Source organism: Camelus ferus, chromosome 11 (genome assembly GCF_009834535.1).
Source record: "Camelus ferus isolate YT-003-E chromosome 11, BCGSAC_Cfer_1.0, whole genome shotgun sequence".
NCBI classification, from domain to species: Eukaryota; Metazoa; Chordata; class Mammalia; order Artiodactyla; family Camelidae; genus Camelus; species Camelus ferus.
The window spans coordinates 8518429-8538079 of NC_045706.1; the positions used below are offsets into that span (position 1 = coordinate 8518429).

General features: G+C 55.3%; 1 protein-coding gene across 1 annotated transcript in view; it reads left to right on the forward strand.

Annotated features, from left to right (window-relative positions):
* DMBT1 (deleted in malignant brain tumors 1) overlaps positions 1 to 19651 on the forward strand; it is a 68791-nt gene that overhangs the window by 34369 nt on the left and 14771 nt on the right. The window contains exons 23-38 of the mRNA XM_032492055.1: positions 123 to 152; positions 967 to 1008; positions 1731 to 2054; positions 2816 to 2845; positions 3441 to 3470; positions 5257 to 5286; positions 6596 to 6919; positions 8511 to 8540; positions 9355 to 9396; positions 10119 to 10442; positions 12520 to 12843; positions 13612 to 13641; positions 14238 to 14267; positions 16249 to 16572; positions 17009 to 17035; positions 17639 to 17671. Coding sequence (XP_032347946.1) covers positions 123 to 152; positions 967 to 1008; positions 1731 to 2054; positions 2816 to 2845; positions 3441 to 3470; positions 5257 to 5286; positions 6596 to 6919; positions 8511 to 8540; positions 9355 to 9396; positions 10119 to 10442; positions 12520 to 12843; positions 13612 to 13641; positions 14238 to 14267; positions 16249 to 16572; positions 17009 to 17035; positions 17639 to 17671 — 1974 coding nt within the window. The remainder of the gene's footprint in view (positions 1 to 122; positions 153 to 966; positions 1009 to 1730; positions 2055 to 2815; positions 2846 to 3440; positions 3471 to 5256; positions 5287 to 6595; positions 6920 to 8510; positions 8541 to 9354; positions 9397 to 10118; positions 10443 to 12519; positions 12844 to 13611; positions 13642 to 14237; positions 14268 to 16248; positions 16573 to 17008; positions 17036 to 17638; positions 17672 to 19651) is intronic.

A 19651-nucleotide genomic window follows, 5' to 3' on the forward strand; every position in this document is an offset into this window, starting at 1 on the left:
CCGCCCACGCTGAGGACCCACGAGGAGCATCAGCTCCATGTGCATATGCAGAGTGTCGTCTATGTGGACTCCAGTGGGTCCCCTGTGTGCTTGGTGTCTGACTTTCCTTCTCCTCCTCACAGGTGCTCAGCCCCAGACCACTGCCTGGCCAGGTGAGTCTCCGATGACCTTCCTCGGGATGTCCCTCTACTCCCTGCCCACCCGCCCCCGTTCCCCCTACTGTAGGGGAAACACAGCACTTTGCAGAACCCGGTGGGGACACACTGTTTTCCCCTCCATCCCTGAGTCTCCCGGCAGCTAGTGCTTCGTAACTGGACGTGGGATTTCCAACGCTCCCTTCTCCCCATTCATCCATCTAAGTTGTCATCCTCTGCTGGATGCTCTCCCACAGAAGGCTGGCTGCAGGTTCAGAGAAGCCGGAAGGTGTCCTCCTACCTTTGGCCCCATTGCAGTCCTGGCAGGGGAGAGCTTTGTGGAGAGGGAACACGGTAACCACCGACCGTCTGTCGGTAGGACGTGACAGCAGGCCCGAGTCCCTGCGTCCCCCATCTGGGCCACACCGCAGACTCCACGGGGCCACATGTGCACCCAAAAGTGACAGGGAGAGCGCCCAGGGGAGGGCGGGTGGTGAGTGACCTTAGTGCTCTGGGTTCCAGGACCCCGGAATGTCTCCGGCCTCTGGGCAGCCCCTCGGATGTGCCAGTGGGCCCGTGGCTCATGCAAGGGAGGCAGCAAAGGTTTTCTGATGAAAAAGCGAACATGCAGACTCAGAGAGGTGGAGGCAGCTGGTGGACCTCAGACGGGGCCCTTGTCCCAGGTGTACCAGCTGAGCGGGAGGCTGGCTCAGGGCACGCACAGGGAAGCGGCGACATCCGGGTGGGGAACAGTCCTGGTGCCGCTGCAGACTCTCCCGGAGCTTCCTTCCTGTGATGTGTAACCCCGACCTTTCTTGGTTGCCCCTTCCAGAACCCCCACCGGTCACATCCTTGCCTGCTCCATTACCAACAGGTAACTGTCCCTGTCCACCTCTGTGGGGCTCGCTCTCTGCTGCTGGATACAGGTTGGGTTTGAATGGGACACGAGAAGGCTCAGGGTGTGGCTTTTGTTATCCTTGTCCCTGTGAGTGAGACAAGAGTCCGTGAAGGCCAGATGCAAGGTCAGGTCTTAGTGGGCGAGTCCACTAGGTGACCAGTGGAGTCCAGATGCTCAGCAGACATCCTCTGGGAGGTGGGGGTGTGTCAGTGTACGTCCTGGCTGCCTCTCAGTGCTGCCGGGTCCTCTGCAGGTCTCTCAGGCCATGGACGGCTGTCCAGGGAGGGGGTGAAACTGCCCGACCTGCTCCTATCTGGCCGGGTCCCATCATCCCCAGGAGCTCTGCCAGAACCCGGGGAGAAGCACCCAGGAGCCACCAAGCTGCCAAGCAGGGGGACGGTCTTGGCCTTTCCCCGGTAGCTGTGGTGCTGCAGCCTGGGTGTGTCCGGGTCCCTTCCTGCTCACCTCTTTTTGGACTGTGGGCTGCATCCCTACATGTGAGCACCCCGAGACACGGGCAGAACAGGATGTCTCTGCTCCTCCCCCTGTGATGACGATGAGCTCCTGGGCTTGTAAAATGGTGACTCCCTTTAGGGAGCGGGAGGGAGAGTTGCCATCAGGAAGTCTCCTTGGTCTGTAACCTGCCTTCGACCTGTGCCCTGAAGAGACATGACTTGGGGTCCTGTGTTGCCCTCTAGAGACCGAATCGGGCTTGGCTCTGAGGCTGGTGAACGGAGGTGCCAGGTGTCAGGGCCGGGTGGAGGTCCTGTATCGAGGCTCCTGGGGCACCGTGTGTGACGACAGCTGGGACATTAACGACGCCAATGTAGTGTGCAGGCAGCTGGGCTGTGGTTGGGCCACGTCGGCCCCAGGAAGTGCCCAATTTGGCCAGGGCTCAGGGCCGATTGTCCTGGATGACCTGGGCTGCTCCGGGTATGAGACCTCCCTGTGGAGCTGCCCCCACAGGGGCTGGAACAGCCACAACTGTAGACACTATGAGGATGCTGGTGTCATCTGCTCAGGTGGGCTTCAAAGAAGTTGGGCGTCCCCCTCCTGGGGTGTGGTTTCCCCTTCCTTTCTGACACCTTCTCAAGGCTTTGTCTACATTTCTGTTTTCCCTGAAAGCCCCTCAGCCTTTGGCTTAGAATTAGTATCAGCTTTGGCGAAGCCACCAGGTATGAGGTTGCTGAATGAGAGCAAAGATCCAAACCGAAAGTGACGCCTAAGCCGTGATTCTCCCCTGTGACAGTGCCAGCCAGGGGCAAAGGAGGGAAGTTCTGTAGGGGTCTCGGAATGGAGGTCATGGGCTAGGACTGCAGATGGCCCAGGATTTGGTTCCTGAGTCTGGACGGCAGCCCCTTCCAGAGCACGGAAATGCACGTGGGCACCAGGTCTGCTGTGGGCAGGGCAGTGACCCCTGCGTGGCCCAGGCTTGTCATCACCTGTGGTCGGTTCTGACAGATCACACATGCGATCTGGGCCTGGAGCAGGACTCCTCAGTCTTGTACCTCAGCGGACTGGTAACAGCCGGGAGACTGATGATGGGTCTTGGGGTAACTTGGTCATCTAGACGTAGAGCTTATCACCCTGACATGGAAATAACGGACGCTGGTCTGCAGGGACCTGTCACAAGGAGCATTTCTACAGGGGTGTGGCTGGCAGGGCCCCATCCTCTGTGACCGGGGACACGAGGGACTGAGCAGCTCACCTGCTCAGCATCACCCCCTTTGCTCCCCTTGGGCCACTTGTGTGCAAGTGTCTGATCTGCCTTCTCTCCTCACAGCTGCCCGGCCGCAGTCCACGCTCACGCCAGGTGAGTCCTGCTGCCTCCAGTCTTCGGGGTGTCTTCTCTCTCCCCAGTCACCTCAACAGCCCCAACCAGTAGTCCTGAGAGGGGTGTGTGGAGGATCTCCACCTGTCAGTACCTTCCTAGGTCGCTCTAGATCCTGTGGATGGTTCCAGATGAGCCCCTGTCACATGGGTCCTCTGAGCTGGCTCAGCGAGATAAGGGCTTTACAGCGACACAGTGTTCCCCACTGAGAGTAGGGTGACAGTGGGGGTCTGTCCTGGGGCCATTTGGACTTGCAAGCCTTATCTGGACCAAGAGTTCTCTGTGAGGAGAGAACAGATCTTCATCACGTCCTGCAGAGTCGAGGCCATGCTTTTACTGGACAGCGCTCAGTCAGGAGAGCCCAGACGTTGCTCTTGGGGGATTGTACCAGCTCATGGCCCTTGTTGTGGACATTCGAGGGCATGGTTTGGGCTCACTGCAAACTCTCAGGAAAGGGCCCTTTCTCCCCCAGACAGTGGAGCTCCTCAGTCCCCACTGTCTCAGACCCCAGTTATAGGTCATTAGGCCAACCTTGATTCTGTAGATCTCCTTTCTGATTCTGCTGTTTTCCCTCCAGATTGGTGGGACACAACAACTCCTACCCATGGTAAGCATCACTGGAATCCTGCCAAAGTATCAGTGTTCAGTGTTCCAGTCAACAGGCCTGGGTGCAATGCCTGAACCTTGGGTTGGGCCTCTGAGCTCACAGCCTCAACCAATGTGGAGGGTTGCCTTCACTTACCAGAAATATGGATGGCTTTTACCTACCAGCTATGGTGCATATTAGTCAAGACATTTTGGTTTGCAAGTGATAGGCCCCGAATTGATACTGCCTTAAGCTACAGGGGGCGCAAAGGCTTACCTATCTAGACATTGAGTGGTAGTTCTGTCCAGGTACAGCTGGATCCAAAAGTTCCAAGATGTTCTGTCAAACTATACATTTCTAACGTCCTCTTTCTTATGTTTTGGGGGTTCACTGTCAGCTTGCTTCCTGCATGGGATAGTTACAATCCACAGTTCTACCTCCTACTAGGAGAAAGTGTCTATTTGTCTCTGGAGGGACTCTTAGCAGCCTGCTGGCAATTGTCGCCTTCCTCCCAGCCATCTCCCTGTGCTCAGATGACACTCAGTAGGTCCATGCTTGTTCCAGATGCAGGGTAGGCTGTAGGATTGAAAGTGACATGAGTTACGTGCTCAGTGGAAAGGTAGTCTTCGGGACAGCCTCGGGGCCGACGGAGCGGGTCCCTTGGAGGGGTGAACGGTCCAAGGTGGCACCTTGGTGGGGCTGGGAAGCTGTCTCTGGCGGTCTCCTGCTGCAGAGGCTCAGGTCCTGGGCTGCTCAGGCCGTGAGACCTACCTGTGGAGCTGCCCCCACATCTCCTGGAACACACCCAATGTGGGGCCTTGGAGGACGCCAGTGCCATGTGCTCAGGTGGGCCTCAAAGATGTCGCTGCAAGCATCTGGGGTGACCTTCGCTGAGATACACGTACTTCCCACTCCAGGGCCCCCCTGAAGCCGCTCCCAGGCATCCCTACCCCCCGACTGTCCTGCGGGCAGCTGGCCCCGGGAGTGCAACATCCGGGGGAGAATCAAGGTGCCCTCCCCTCCCGTTTCGTCCAAGTGTCACCCACGTTGCCTTGGGGCAACAATGGCAGAAGGAAACATCTAGAGCCTCCAATTCCCTGTGGGTGGAGGAAGTGAGCCTTGCTTGCCAGCAGGATGGCCTCCTCAGGCCACACTGATGTTCCCTGGGACTCCCTCTTCAAGGCCCATCCTTAGGGAAACGCTTAGAAATGCACTGCTCTAGCCCTTGAGAGCTTATGAATTGGGGTCCTGTCATAGCTGCCTCAGACAAGAGATTTTGAAGCGGAAATGATGAACGTGTGAGCGGGGTGAACACTAGTTGAGTGGATGGGGGTAGGGAGGAGGGTGTGGGGAGGGGGTGGCTCTGTGTGGAAAACTAATGAGCCTGCTGGGACATTGGGGTTGGAACTGGCCCCCAGGCAGAAACTCTGGGGGAGGGGAGGCGCCTTGATGGGTCTCAGAATCACTGCACCTGGGCTGGATTTGGGCACTTTCTACACTGACTGCTGGAGCTTTCTTGCTGTTCCCCCGAAAAGTTAACTGGTGGCTTTGGCGGCCTGTCCCAGGCATGGCAGGGGCTCTCCTATTCTGGAAGGTAAGCCCCCAGGCCCAGGGAGGCAGGCACAGGACGTGAGACCGAAGGAGGAGCCCCCAGAGGACTGCAACACCCGCAGCGGGCCCTGACACCGCCCACGCTGAGGACCCACGAGGAGCATCAGCTCCATGTGCATATGCGGAGTGTCATCTGTGTGGATTCCAGTGGGTCCCCTGTGTGCTGGGTGTGTGACTGTCCTTCTCTTCCCCACAGGTGCTCAGCCCCAGACCACTGCCTGGACAGGTGAGTCTCCGATGACCTTCCTCGGGATGTCCCTCTACTCCCTGCCCCACCCCCACCCCCGTTCCCCCCACAGTAGGGGAAACACAGCACTTTGCAGAACCCGGTGGGGACACACTATTTTCCCCTCCATCCCTGAGTCTCCTGGCTGGGGTTTCGTAACTGGACTTGGGATTTCCAACACGGCTACTCCCCATTCATCCACCTAAGCTGTCATCCTCTGCTGGATGCTCTCCCACAGAAGGCTGGCTGCAGGTTCAGAGAAGCCGGAAGGTGTCCTCCTACCTTTGGCCCCATTGCAGTCCTGGCAGGGGAGAGCTTTGTGGAGAGGGAACACGGTAACCACCGACCGTCTGTCGGTGGAACGTGACAGCAGGCCCGAGTCCCTGCGTCCCCCATCCGGGCCACACCGCAGACTCCACGGGGCCACATGTGCACCCAGAAGTGACAGAGAGAGCGCCCAGGGGAGGGCGGGTCGTGAGTGACCTTAGTGTTCTGGGTTCCAGGAACCCGCATTGGCTCCGGCCTCTGGGCAGCCCCTCAGATGTGCCGGGGGGCCCGAGGTTCATGCAAGGGAGGTAGCAAAGTTTTCTGATGAGGAAAGGAACATCCAGACTCAGAGAGGTGGAGGGAGCTGGTGGACCTCAGACGGGGCCCTTGTCCCAGGTGAACCAGCTGAGCGGGAGGCTGGCTCCGCGCATGCACAGGGAAGCGGCAGTCTGGCCTCTGTGGGCCGGTCCTCTAGGTGACCAGCGGAGTCCTGGTCCAGATGCTCAGCAGACATCCTCCGGGCGGAGGTGGTGGTCAGCGTACGTCCTGTTTGCCTCTCAGTGCTGCCGGGTCCTCTGCAGGTCTCTCAGGCAATGGACGGCTGTCCGGGACAGGGGGGGAATGTGCCCGACCTGCTCCTGTCTGGCCGGGTCCCAGCATCTCCACGGGCTCAGCCAGAACCCGGGCAGGAGCATCCAGGAGCCACCAAGCTGCCAAGCAGGGGGACGGTCTTGTCCTTCCCCCGGTAGCTGTGGTGCTGCAGCCTGGGTGTGTCCTGGGTGGGTTGGGGATCCCTTCCTGCTCACCTCTTTTTGGACTTGTGGGCCGCATCCCTGCATGTGAGCACCCCGTGACATGGGCAAAACAGGGTGTCTCTGCTCCTCCCCCTGTGACGACGATGAGCTCCTGGGCTTATAGAGAGGTGACTCCCTTTAGGGAGTGGGGTGCAGAGTTGCCATCAGGAAGTCTCTTGAGTCTGCAACCTGCCTTCGACCTGTGCCCAAAAGAGAGACATGACTTGGGGTCCTGTGTTGCCCTCTAGAGACCGAATCGGGCTTGGCTCTGAGGCTGGTGAACGGAGGTGCCAGGTGTCAGGGCCGAGTGGAGGTCCTGTATCGAGGCTCCTGGGGCACCGTGTGTGACGACAGCTGGGACGTGAACGATGCCAACGTGGTCTGCAGGCAGCTGGGCTGTGGTTGGGCCACGTCAGCCCCAGGAAGTGCCCGGTTCGGTCAGGGTTCAGGGCCGATTGTCCTGGATGACGTGGGCTGCTCCGGGTATGAGACCTCCCTGTGGAGCTGCCCCCACAGGGGCTGGAACAGCCACAACTGTGGGCACCAGGAGGATGCTGGTGTCATCTGCTCAGGTGAGCCTCAAAGGAGCTGGGTGTCCCCCTCCGGGGGTATGGTTTCCCCTTCCATTCTGACACACTCTCAAGGCTTTTTCTACATTTCTGTTTTCCCTGAAATCTCCGTAGACCTTTGCTCAGCATTAGTATTAGCTTTGGCCAAGCCACCAGGTATGAGGATGGCGAATGAGACTGTGCGCTTGCTTCCTTCACGGGACAGTCGCCAGCGACGGTTGTACGTTCTACTAGGGGAAAGCGTGTATTTGTCTCTGTTCTTCAGCTGAGAAGTCCTGGAGGGACTCTTAGCAGCCTGCTGGCAATTGTCGCCTTCCTCCCAGCCATCTCCCTGTGCTCAGATGACACTCAGTAGGTCCATGCTTGTTCCAGATGCAGGGTAGGCTGTAGGATTGACAGTGACATGAGTTACGTGCTCAGTGGAAAGGTAGTCTTCGGGACAGCCTCGGGGCCGACGGAGCGGGTCCCTTGGAGGGGTGAACGGTCCAAGGTGGCACCTTGGTGGGGCTGGGAAGCTGTCTCTGGCGGTCTCCTGCTGCAGAGGCTCAGGTCCTGGGCTGCTCAGGCCGTGAGACCTACCTGTGGAGCTGCCCCCACATCTCCTGGAACACACCCAATGTGGGGCCTTGGAGGACGCCAGTGCCATGTGCTCAGGTGGGCCTCAAAGATGTCGCTGCAAGCATCTGGGGTGATCTTCGCTGAGATACACGTACTTCCCACTCCAGGGCCCCCCTGAAGCCGCTCCCAGGCATCCCTACCCCCCGACTGTCCTGCGGGCAGCTGGCCCCGGGAGTGCAACATCCGGGGGAGAATCAAGGTGCCCTCCCCTCCCGTTTCGTCCAAGTGTCACCCACGTTGCCTTGGGGCAACAATGGCAGAGGGAGCGATCTAGAGCCTCCACCTCCCTGAGCCTTCCTTTCCAGCAGGATGGCCTTCTCAGGCCACACTGCTGTTGTCTGGGGCTCCCTCCTCAAGGCCCATCCTTAGGGAAGTGGTTGGAAATGTACTGCTCTCAGCCCTCGACAGCTTGTGAATTTGGGTCCTGTCACAGCTGCCCCAGACAATAGGTTTCAAGCGTAAATGATGAATGTGTGAGCGGGTGACCACTAGTTGAGTGGATGGGGGTAGGGAGGAGGGTGTGGGGAGGGGTGGCTCTGTGTGGAAAACTAATGAGCCTGCTGGGACGTTGGGGTTGGAGCTGGCCGCCAGGCAGGAACGCTGGGGGGGGCGCCTTGATCGGTCTGAGAATCATGGCACCTGGGCTGGATTTGGGCACTTTCTACACTGACTGCTGGAGCTTTCTTGCTGTTCCCCCGAAAAGTTAACTGGTGGCTTTGGTGGCCTGTCCCAGGCATGGCAGCGGCTGACCTGTTCTGGAGGGTAATCCCCCAGGCCCAGGGAGGCAGGCACAGGACGTGAGACCGAAGGAGGAGCCCCCAGAGGACTGAGACACCCGCAGCGGGCCCTGACACCGCCCACGCTGAGGACCCACGAGGAGCATCAGCTCCATGTGCATATGCAGAGTGTCGTCTATGTGGGACTCCAGTGGGTCCCCTGTGTGCTTGGTGTCTGACTTTCCTTCTCCTCCTCACAGGTGCTCAGCCCCAGACCACTGCCTGGCCAGGTGAGTCTCCGATGACCTTCCTCGGGATGTCCCTCTACTCCCTGCCCACCCGCCCCCGTTCCCCCTACTGTAGGGGAAACACAGCACTTTGCAGAACCCGGTGGGGACACACTGTTTTCCCCTCCATCCCTGAGTCTCCCGGCAGCTAGTGCTTCGTAACTGGACGTGGGATTTCCAACGCTCCCTTCTCCCCATTCATCCATCTAAGTTGTCATCCTCTGCTGGATGCTCTCCCACAGAAGGCTGGCTGCAGGTTCAGAGAAGCCGGAAGGTGTCCTCCTACCTTTGGCCCCATTGCAGTCCTGGCAGGGGAGAGCTTTGTGGAGAGGGAACACGGTAACCACCGACCGTCTGTCGGTAGGACGTGACAGCAGGCCCGAGTCCCTGCGTCCCCCATCTGGGCCACACCGCAGACTCCACGGGGCCACATGTGCACCCAAAAGTGACAGGGAGAGCGCCCAGGGGAGGGCGGGTGGTGAGTGACCTTAGTGCTCTGGGTTCCAGGACCCCGGAATGTCTCCGGCCTCTGGGCAGCCCCTCGGATGTGCCAGTGGGCCCGTGGCTCATGCAAGGGAGGCAGCAAAGGTTTTCTGATGAAAAAGCGAACATGCAGACTCAGAGAGGTGGAGGCAGCTGGTGGACCTCAGACGGGGCCCTTGTCCCAGGTGTACCAGCTGAGCGGGAGGCTGGCTCAGGGCACGCACAGGGAAGCGGCGACATCCGGGTGGGGAACAGTCCTGGTGCCGCTGCAGACTCTCCCGGAGCTTCCTTCCTGTGATGTGTAACCCCGACCTTTCTTGGTTGCCCCTTCCAGAACCCCCACCGGTCACATCCTTGCCTGCTCCATTACCAACAGGTAACTGTCCCTGTCCACCTCTGTGGGGCTCGCTCTCTGCTGCTGGATACAGGTTGGGTTTGAATGGGACACGAGAAGGCTCAGGGTGTGGCTTTTGTTATCCTTGTCCCTGTGAGTGAGACAAGAGTCCGTGAAGGCCAGATGCAAGGTCAGGTCTTAGTGGGCGAGTCCACTAGGTGACCAGTGGAGTCCAGATGCTCAGCAGACATCCTCTGGGAGGTGGGGGTGTGTCAGTGTACGTCCTGGCTGCCTCTCAGTGCTGCCGGGTCCTCTGCAGGTCTCTCAGGCCATGGACGGCTGTCCAGGGAGGGGGTGAAACTGCCCGACCTGCTCCTATCTGGCCGGGTCCCATCATCCCCAGGAGCTCTGCCAGAACCCGGGGAGAAGCACCCAGGAGCCACCAAGCTGCCAAGCAGGGGGACGGTCTTGGCCTTTCCCCGGTAGCTGTGGTGCTGCAGCCTGGGTGTGTCCGGGTCCCTTCCTGCTCACCTCTTTTTGGACTGTGGGCTGCATCCCTACATGTGAGCACCCCGAGACACGGGCAGAACAGGATGTCTCTGCTCCTCCCCCTGTGATGACGATGAGCTCCTGGGCTTGTAAAATGGTGACTCCCTTTAGGGAGCGGGAGGGAGAGTTGCCATCAGGAAGTCTCCTTGGTCTGTAACCTGCCTTCGACCTGTGCCCTGAAGAGACATGACTTGGGGTCCTGTGTTGCCCTCTAGAGACCGAATCGGGCTTGGCTCTGAGGCTGGTGAACGGAGGTGCCAGGTGTCAGGGCCGGGTGGAGGTCCTGTATCGAGGCTCCTGGGGCACCGTGTGTGACGACAGCTGGGACATCAACGATGCCAACGTGGTCTGTAGGCAGCTGGGCTGTGGTTGGGCCACGTCGGCCCCAGGAAGTGCCCGGTTCGGTCAGGGTTCAGGTCTGATTGTCCTGGATGATGTGGGCTGCTCAGGGAATGAGTCCTCCCTGTGGAGCTGCCCCCACAGGGGCTGGAACAGCCACAACTGTGGGCACCAGGAGGATGCTGGTGTCATCTGCTCAGGTGAGCCTCAAAGGAGCTGGGTGTCCCCCTCTTGGGGTATGATTACCCTTTCCATTCTGACACCTTCTCAAGGCTGTTTCTGCATTTCTGTCTTCCCTGAAATCTCTTTAGCTCTTTGCATAGAATTAGTGTTAGCTTTGGCCAAGCCACCAGGTATGAGGTTGGCAAATTGGACTGTGCGCTTGTTTCCTTCACGGGACAGTCGCCAGCGACGGTTGTACGTTCTACTAGGGGAAAGCGTGTATTTGTCTCTGTACTTCAGCTGATAAGTCTTGGAGGGACTCTTAGCAGTCCTGCTGGCAATTGTCGCCTTCCTCCCAGCCATCTCCCTGTGCTCAGATGACACTCAGTAGGTCCATGCTTGTTCCAGATGCAGGGTAGGCTTTAGGATTGACAGTGACATGAGTTACATGCTCAGTGGAAAGGTAGTCTTCAGGACAGCCTCGGGGCCGACGGAGCGGGTCCCTTGGAGGGGTGAACGGTCCAAGGTGGCACCTTGGTGGGGCTGGGAAGCTGTCTCTGGCGGTCTCCTGCTGCAGAGGCTCAGGTGCTGGGCTGCTCAGGTTGTGAGACTGAAGGAGTAGCCCCCTAGAGGACTGAGACACCCGCAGCGGGCCCTTATACCATGCATGCTTTGGACCCACTGAGGAGTATCAGCTCCATATGTATATGCATAGTGTCATCTGTGTCGATTCCAGTGGGTCCCCTGTGTGCTTGTTGTCTGACTTTCCTTCTCCTCACTGGTCCTATGCCCGAGACCACTGCCTGGCCAGGTGAGTCTCTGATGACCTTCCTCGGGATGTCCCTGTATACCCTGCCCACCCGCCCCCATTCCCCCCACTGTAGAGGAAACACAGCACTTTGCAGAACATGATGGGGACCATTATTTTCCCCTCCATCCCTGAGTCTCCCTCTGGTGCTTCTTACCTGGGCTTGGGATTTCCAACACTCCCTTCTCCCCATTCTTCCAGCTAAGTTGTCATCCTCTGCTCGATGCGCTCCCAAAGAAGGCTGGCTTCAGGTTCAGAGAAGCTGAAAGGTGTCCTCCTGCCTTTGGTCCCATTACAGTCCTGGCAGGGAGAGCTTTGTGGGGGTAGGAACATGGGCACCACCGACCGTCTGTCGGTGGGATGTGATTGCAGGCCTGAGTCCCTGTGTCCCCCATCTGAGCCACACTGCAGACTCCACGGGGCCATATGTGCATGCAGAAGTGACACGAAGAGCGCCCAGGGGAGGGCGGATCATGAATGACCTTAGTGCTCTGGGTTCCAGGAACCTGTATTGGCTCCAGCATCTGAGTAGCCCCTCAAATGTGCCGGTGGGCCCTTAGCTCATGCAAGGGAGGTAGCAAAGGTTTTCTGATGAAAAAGCGAACATGCAGACTCAGAGAGGTGGAGGGAGCTTGTGGACCTCAGACGGGGCCCTTGTCCCAGGTGAACCAGCTGAGTGGGAGGCTGACTCAGGGCACGCACAGTGCAAGCGGCGGTCTGGTCATTGCGGGCCAGTCCACTATGTGACCAGTAGAGTTCTAGTCAGATGCTCAGCAGACATCCTCTGTGGGTGGGGAGTGTGGAGTCAGTGTAGATCCTGGATGCCTCTCAGTGCTGCTGGGACCTCTGCAGGTCTCTCAGGCCATGGAAGGCTGTCCGGGGCAGTGGGTGAAACTGCCCGACCTGCTCCTGTCTGGCCGGGTCCCATCCTCTCCAGGAGCTCTGCCAGAACCTGTGCAGAAGCACCCAGGAGCCACCAAGCTGTAAAGTAGAGGGATGGTGGCCTTCCCCCGGTAGCTGTGGTGCTGCAGCCTGGGTGTGTCTGGGGTGGGTGGGGGTCCCTTCCTGCTCACCTCTTTTTGGACTTATGGGCTGCATCCCGCATGTGAGTAACCCGAGACACGGGCAGAACAGGATGTCTCTGCTCCTCCCTCTGTGATGACGATGAGCTCCTGGGCTTATAAAAGGTGACTCCCTTTAGGGAGTCTGAGGGAGAGTTGCCATCAGGAAGTCTCCTGAGTCTGGTACTTGCCTTAGATCTGTGCCCTGAAGAAAGACATGACGTGGGGTCTTATGTTGCCCTGTAGAGACCGTATCGGGTTTGGCTATGAGGCTGGTGAACGGAGGTGACAGGTGTCAGGGCCGAGTGGAGGTCCTGTATCGAGGCTCCTGGGGAACCGTGTGTGACGACAGCTGGGACATCAACGATGCCAACGTGGTCTGCAGTCAGCTGAGCTGTGGTTCGGCCGTGTCAGCCCCAGGAAATGCCTGGTTTGGTCAGGGCTCTGGGCCTATTCTTCTGGATGAACTACGGTGCTCAGGGAATGAGACCTTCCTGTGGAGCTGCCCCAACAGTGGCTGGAACACCCATAACTGTGGGCACCAGGAAGATGCTGGTGTCATTTGCTCAGGTGAGCCTCAAAGAATTTGGGTGTCCCTCTCCTAGGGTGTGTTTTCCCCTTCCATTAGTGATGTCTTCTCAAAGCTTTTTCTACACCTCTGTTTTCCCTGAAATCTCCTTAACTCTTTTCTTCAGTTATTATAATTTTGGTCAAGCCACCAGGTATCATGATAGTGAATGATAACAAAGATAGAAACTGAAATTAACACTTAAGCCGTGATTCTCCACTGTGACAGTGCCAGCCAGAAGCAAAGGAGGAAATTTCTGTACAGGGTCTTTGAATGGTGGTCATGGGAAAGGACTGTAGATGTCCCAGGGTTTGTTCCTGAGTCTGGAATGAAGGCCCCTCCAGATCACAGAGATGCATGTTGGCACATGGTCTGCTGTGTGCAGGGCAGTGGCCCCTACACGGCCCGCCAGACACAGCCTTGTCATCACCTGTGGTCGGTTCTCAGAGATCACACATGGGATCTGGGCCAGGGGCTGGACTCCTCGGTCTTGTGCCTCAGTGGACCAGTAACATCAGGGAGACTGATGATGGGTTAGGGGCAACGTGGTCACCTAGACATGGAGTTTGTCACTCTGACATGGAAATAATGGACGCTGGTCTGCCAGGACATTTCACAAGGAGCATCTCTGCAGAGGTGTGGCTGGCAGGGCCCCACCCTCCATGACTGGGGACACGAGGAACTGAGCAGCTCACCTGCTCAATATCATCCCCTTTGCTCCTGTTGGGCCACTTGTGTGCAAGTGTTTGATCTGCCTTCTCTCCTCACAGCTGTCCAGCCCCAGCCCACACTCAGGCCAGGTGAGTCCTGCTGCCTCCAGTCTTCAGGGATGTCTTCTCTCTCCCCAGTCACCTCAACAGCCCCAACCAGTAGTCCTGAGAGGGGTGTGTGGAGGATCTCCACCTCTCAGTACCTTCCTAGGTCGCTCTAGATCCTGTGGATGGTTCCAGATGAGCCCCTGTCACATGGGTCCTCTGAGCTGGCTCAGCGAGATAAGGGCTTTACAGCGACACAGTGTTCCCCACTGAGAGTAGGGTGACAGTGGGGGTCTGTCCTGGGGCCATTTGGACTTGCAAGCCTTATCTGGACCAAGAGTTCTCTGTGAGGAGAGAACAGATCTTCATCATGTCCTGCAGAGTCGAGGCCATGCTTTTACTGGACAGCGCTCAGTCAGGAGAGCCCAGACGTTGCTCTTGGGGGATTGTACCAGCTCATGGCCCTTGTTGTGGACATTCGAGGGCATGGTTTGGGCTCACTGCAAACTCTCAGGAAAGGGCCCTTTCTCCCCCAGACAGTGGAGCTCCTCAGTCCCCACTGTCTCAGACCCCAGTTATAGGTCATTAGGCCAACCTTGATTCTGTAGATCTCCTTTCTGATTCTGCTGTTTTCCCTCCAGATTGGTGGGACACAACAACTCCTACCCATGGTAAGCATCACTGGAATCCTGCCAAAGTATCAGTGTTCAGTGTTCCAGTCAACAGGCCTGGGTGCAATGCCTGAACCTTGGGTTGGGCCTCTGAGCTCACAGCCTCAACCAATGTAGAGGGTTGCCTTCACTTACCAGAAATATGGATGGCTTTTACCTACCAGCTATGGTGCATATTAGTCAAGACATTTTGGTTTGCAAGTGATAGGCCCCGAATTGATACTGCCTTAAGCTACAGGGGATGCAAAGGCTTACCTATCTAGACATTGAGCGGTAGTTCTGTTTTCAGGTACAGCTGGATCCAGAAGTTCCAAATGATCTTATCCCCTCTTTCATATGTTTTTGGATTGATTGTCAGCTTGCTTCCTGCGTATGCTAGTTGCCAGCCACAATTCTGCATCCTACTAGGGGAAATTGTCTTTTTTTTTTAACAATTTTTTTATTGAGTTATAGTCATTTTACAATGTTGTGTCAAATTCCAGTGTAGAGCACAATTTTTCAGTTATACATGAACATACATATATTCATTGTCACATTTTTTTCTCTGTGAGCTACCGCAAGATCTCATATATATTTCCCTGTGCTATACAGTATAATCTTGTTTATCTATTCTACATTTTCAAATCTCAGTCTGTCACTTCCCACCCCCTGCCCCCTTGGCAACCACAAATTTGTATTGTATGTCTATGAGTCTGTTTCTGTTTTTGATTTGTGACTTTTTTTTTTTTTTAGATTCCACATATGAGCGATCTCATATGGTATTTTTCTTTCTCTTTCTGGCTTACTTCACTTAGAATGACATTCTCCAGGAGCATCCATGTTGCTGCAAATGGTGTTATGTTGTCGGTTTTTATGGCTGAATAGTGTTCCATTGTATAAATATACCACCTCTTCTTTATCCAGTCATCTGTCGATGGACATTTAGGCTGTTTCCATGTCTTGGCTATTGTAAATAGTGCTGCTATGAATATTGGGGTGCAGGTGTCCATTTTGAAGTAGGGTTCCTTCTGGATATATGCCCAGGAGCAGGATTACTGGGTCCTATGGTAAGTCTATTCCTAGTCTTTTGAGGAATTTCCATACTGTTTTCCACAGTGGCTGCACCAAACTGCATTCCTACCAGCAGTGAGGAGGGTTCCCTTTTCTCCACAGCCTCTCCAGCATTTGTCATTTGTGGACTTTTGAATGATGGCCATTCTGACTGGTGTGAGGTGATACCTCATTGTAGTTTTGATTTGCATTTCTCTGATAATTAGTGATATTGAGCATTTTTTCATGTGCCTATTGATCATTTATATGTCTTCCTTGGAGAATTGCTTGTTTAGGTCTTCTGCTCGTTTTTGGGTTGGGTTGTCTGTTAGGGGAAATTGTCTTGTTTGTCTCTGGAGGGAACTTCAGCAGCCTGCTGGCAATTGTTTCCCTCTCCCCAGCCATCTCCTTGTGCTCGGATGACATTCAGTACGTCCATGGTTTGTTCAAGTTTAAGGGTCAGCTTCAGGTTTGAAAGTAACATGAAGAGGTGCTCAGTGGAAAGGTAGTCTTCAGGACAACCTCAGGTCCGATGGAGCAGGTCCCTTGTAGGGGTGAACAGTCCAAGGTGGCACCTTGGTGGGGCTGGGAAGCTGTCTCTGGTGGTCTGCTCCCTCAGGGGCTCAGTCCATCCCAGTGGCCCCTGGGGATGCAGGCTGTGGGCTTCCCTTCTTCCCAGCTGCATCCCAAGGCTGGGTTCAGCAACTGAATTTCTGGCTTTGAGGGGCTCCAGTTAGAAATCATGTGTAGGTCTGCCCCCACCCAAGGAGTCTGTAAAATGGCTTCTTGGGGATAAAATGTGATGAACAGGCTTGGATCAGATCCTCTTGCTGCAGAACCTTAACCAGAACCCAGAAGTCTTTCTCTGAAAGAATTCTGAATCTCACTCAGACCTCAGGACGACTTCCTTCAGGAGACACAGAAGAGAGTCAATTTTCCTATCTCTTTCCAGGATCTGATTCTGGTTTAGCGCTAAGGCTGGTGAATGGAAGTGACAGGTGCCAAGGCCGAGTGGAGGTCCTGTACCAAGGCTCCTGGGGCACCGTGTGTGACGACAGCTGGGACATCAACGATGCCAACGTGGTCTGCAGGCAGCTGGGCTGTGGTTGGGCCACGTCGGCCCCAGGAAATGCCCGGTTCGGCCAGGGCTCAGGGCCAATTGTCCTGGATGAGCTGCAGTGCTCAGGAAATGAGACTTACCTGTGGAGCTGCCCCCGCAACCCCTGGAACACCCACAACTGTAGGCACTACGAGGATGCTGGGGTCATCTGCACAGGTGGGCTTCCAAGGCTTTGAACCTCTGTTTTAGTGTGATTTTCTCCAAAAAACTGCTCTTCTTTGCCCAGGGCTCTCGTTATCCTGAGTGTCCCTGAAAGATGAGTAATTTCCTAATGGCATCAGTGGTTACAGTGGCATCCCTGGGTTTCATGTGTCTGAAGTATCACTTTCTCAGCGGCCCCTGGAGCAGACAAGGGTGCAATGGACACTAAGGTTGTAAGAATGAATTCCCCCAAAACCTTTTGTGTGTGTGTGTGTGTGTGGAGACTAATATGTGAGGTTGACATTTAATATTCAGCTCTCCTGGACAAGTCCCAGATCGCCCTTCTCCGGCCAGGGAGGGGCGGGCCCTCAGCATCTCTCTCAGGAGCCTGAAGGGTTCACTGCAGCACATCATGGGTGCCCAGGCTGACCCTGTGTCCTCTTTCTTGCAGGTCCACAAATCGATCCTACCGTCGGAGGTGCGTCCCTGCAGAGCAACCCAGCAAGATTCCTCTCTGCAATCCCCCCTCTCAGTCCCCAGAAGGAGAAGGAGGAGGGCAGGCCCCTCCTGGGGAGGGGTGTCCCTGGGAGGACTCTGGAATTTGTTTCGGTGACCAGCTGAGCTCCCAGGACCCTGGCTGTCGCTCAGCTCTGCCTGGAGGGCCCTTCTGGTCTCCTGTCATCACCTGCTGCCTCTGTTCCTTAAGGGACCTTGTGGGGGAACAGGATTTGTTCCCCTGGTCATTTTGGATGACAATAACTATCGCAGTCGTCCCGTGGAGCACTGTGACCATGTTACTGACATGGCCAAGTGGCACTCTTGCAAATGTTTGTCTGTTAAAGGATTCCCTCACGTTGAGAGCAATCCCCAAAATGATCTTCATGGCACAGCAAACATATCTAGTGCCAAATATGTTGGGAAGTGCTGTGTACTCCAGCCCATTTGGACCGCCACAGTATAAGTGGGAAAGGTCAAGGCTCTGAGAAGTCCTGCAGAAAGAAAAAGGATTTAGTTTCTCTATCGACCATGGAATTAAAGAATTATCCAACAATATCCTAACACTGCTTCATTTTCTTTCTAGATGTCCTGGGTCCATCAACTACCACCACAGAGAGTAAGTGTCACATTTTCCCTCCTGAGCTGTAGGGCACGGGTTTCTCATCCCCATGCTTGGCTGTCCATGAAGTGGTGCCTACACCCACAATGCCCACCTGTACCTGCACACCCCACCCCCCTGGCTCCCTCTCCACCCTTGCCCCCACCCAGGGCCAACACAGAGCTTGCACACGCTCAACCTTCACATCTCCCCTGTCCCCGAGAGGACTTTTGTTTTAATTAAGGAAATCTCCTTCCCCTTCTTTGAAGTGAATGAGGTAAGTGGTTCTTAAAAGAATAGACTTCATGGCCTTTATTTCCTGGAGTCAGATAATAATAAGTGTTGCTGAGGACATGGAGAAATCAGAACCCTCATCCACTGCTAGTGGGAATGTAAAATGGAGCATGCAGTTTGAGATGAAGCCTGGTGGTTCCTCAGAAAGTTATGTCCCAGCTATTCTACTAGTAGACATATACTCAGGAGGAAGGAAAGCATACGTCTGCACAGAAACTTACATACAGATGTTCGTGGGTAGCAGCATTATTCCTAATGGCCCGAAAGTGGAAACAGCCTGAATGTTCATTATGGTGAATGGACAAACAGAATATGGTATATCCATGCAGTGGAATATTACTTGGCAATAAAAAGACGTGAAGTCCTGGTACACGTGCATACATGCTACAACACAGAGGAACGTTGAAAAGATTATGCTCAGTGAAAGAAACCAGTCACAAAAGACCACATATTGTATGATTCCATTTATATGAAATGTCCAGAATAGACAAATCTATACAGACAGTGGATTAGTGGTTGCCTAAGGCTGGGGGTTTTGGGGGAAAATGGAAAGTGCCTGCTGTTGGGCACAGGGATTCTCTTTGGAGTGATGAAAATGCTCTAAAATTGACTGTGATGCTGATTGCAGAGCTCTGAATATACTACAAATCATAAAGTTCTAAACTTTGGAAAAAATAAGAGTTATGAATGAGGAAAAACAGTTTTAATTTAGATCACTACTGAGGAGTACATATATATTTTTAAGTGGTCTATTAAAATAAACTAACCAACAAAAAGTTTGAATGCACACTATCACTCTCTGGTAAATAATAATAGCTAACATTGTTGGGTGCTTGTTACACGCTGGGCACTGTTCTAAGGGTTTACATGTATTATCTCATTTAACATCTATCAGAATCTGATCATGATCACTCCCGTTTTTCAGATGAAGAAACTGAGGCAGAGAGGTTAAGTAACTTGCTCAGGATCACGGAGCTGATAAAGGCAGAGCCAAGATGCAAGCCCCGGCCTTCTGTGGCAGAAACCTTGTTTCTGACCCCCCCCCTTTGCACTGCTTCTTGTCAAGCAGCATGTGTTACCGTCCCCGTGTGAAACTAGAGAAGGGCTTCAGGAACGTGTTGCCCATTGTCCTTATCTGGGCAATACAAGGCAGCAAGGGGGGGAGAAGAGGGGACACACCCTGGCCCTGGGTTTGCCACCAGCACCCTGGGGGTCCTAGTGACTCACCTTGCTGAGCCAACACCTGCGCAGCCGAGGGTGAGGGAGTCTGGGCTCTGTGATGCTGGGGCTTCTTCCAGGTGGATCACGTAGGATTTGTACCCTCTTCAGTGCTGTTTGGTGACCCTGGGGATGAGGAAAGACCTAGGGGTTATTGATTGGCCTTTGGGATTTGCTGTGAGGCAAGGCCATCACCTTTCACAACATGAGTCTTTCAGATGCCAGCTTGAGATTAGTTAGTGGGAACTCCTCCTCCTGTCCCGTATGTGCCGGGCACGTGGAAATTCACTGTGATGGCCAGTGGGGGAAGAATCTGTGATGATAACTGGGGCATTCAGGATGCCCAGGTAGTCTTCAGGCAGCTAGGCTGTGGACAGGCAGTGTCAGCCCCAGGAAATGCCTATTTTTGGCTCTGGCTCTGGCCCCATCACTTTGGATGATGTTGAGTGCTCAGGGAATCTACGCTCTGGCAGTGCCGGAACCAAG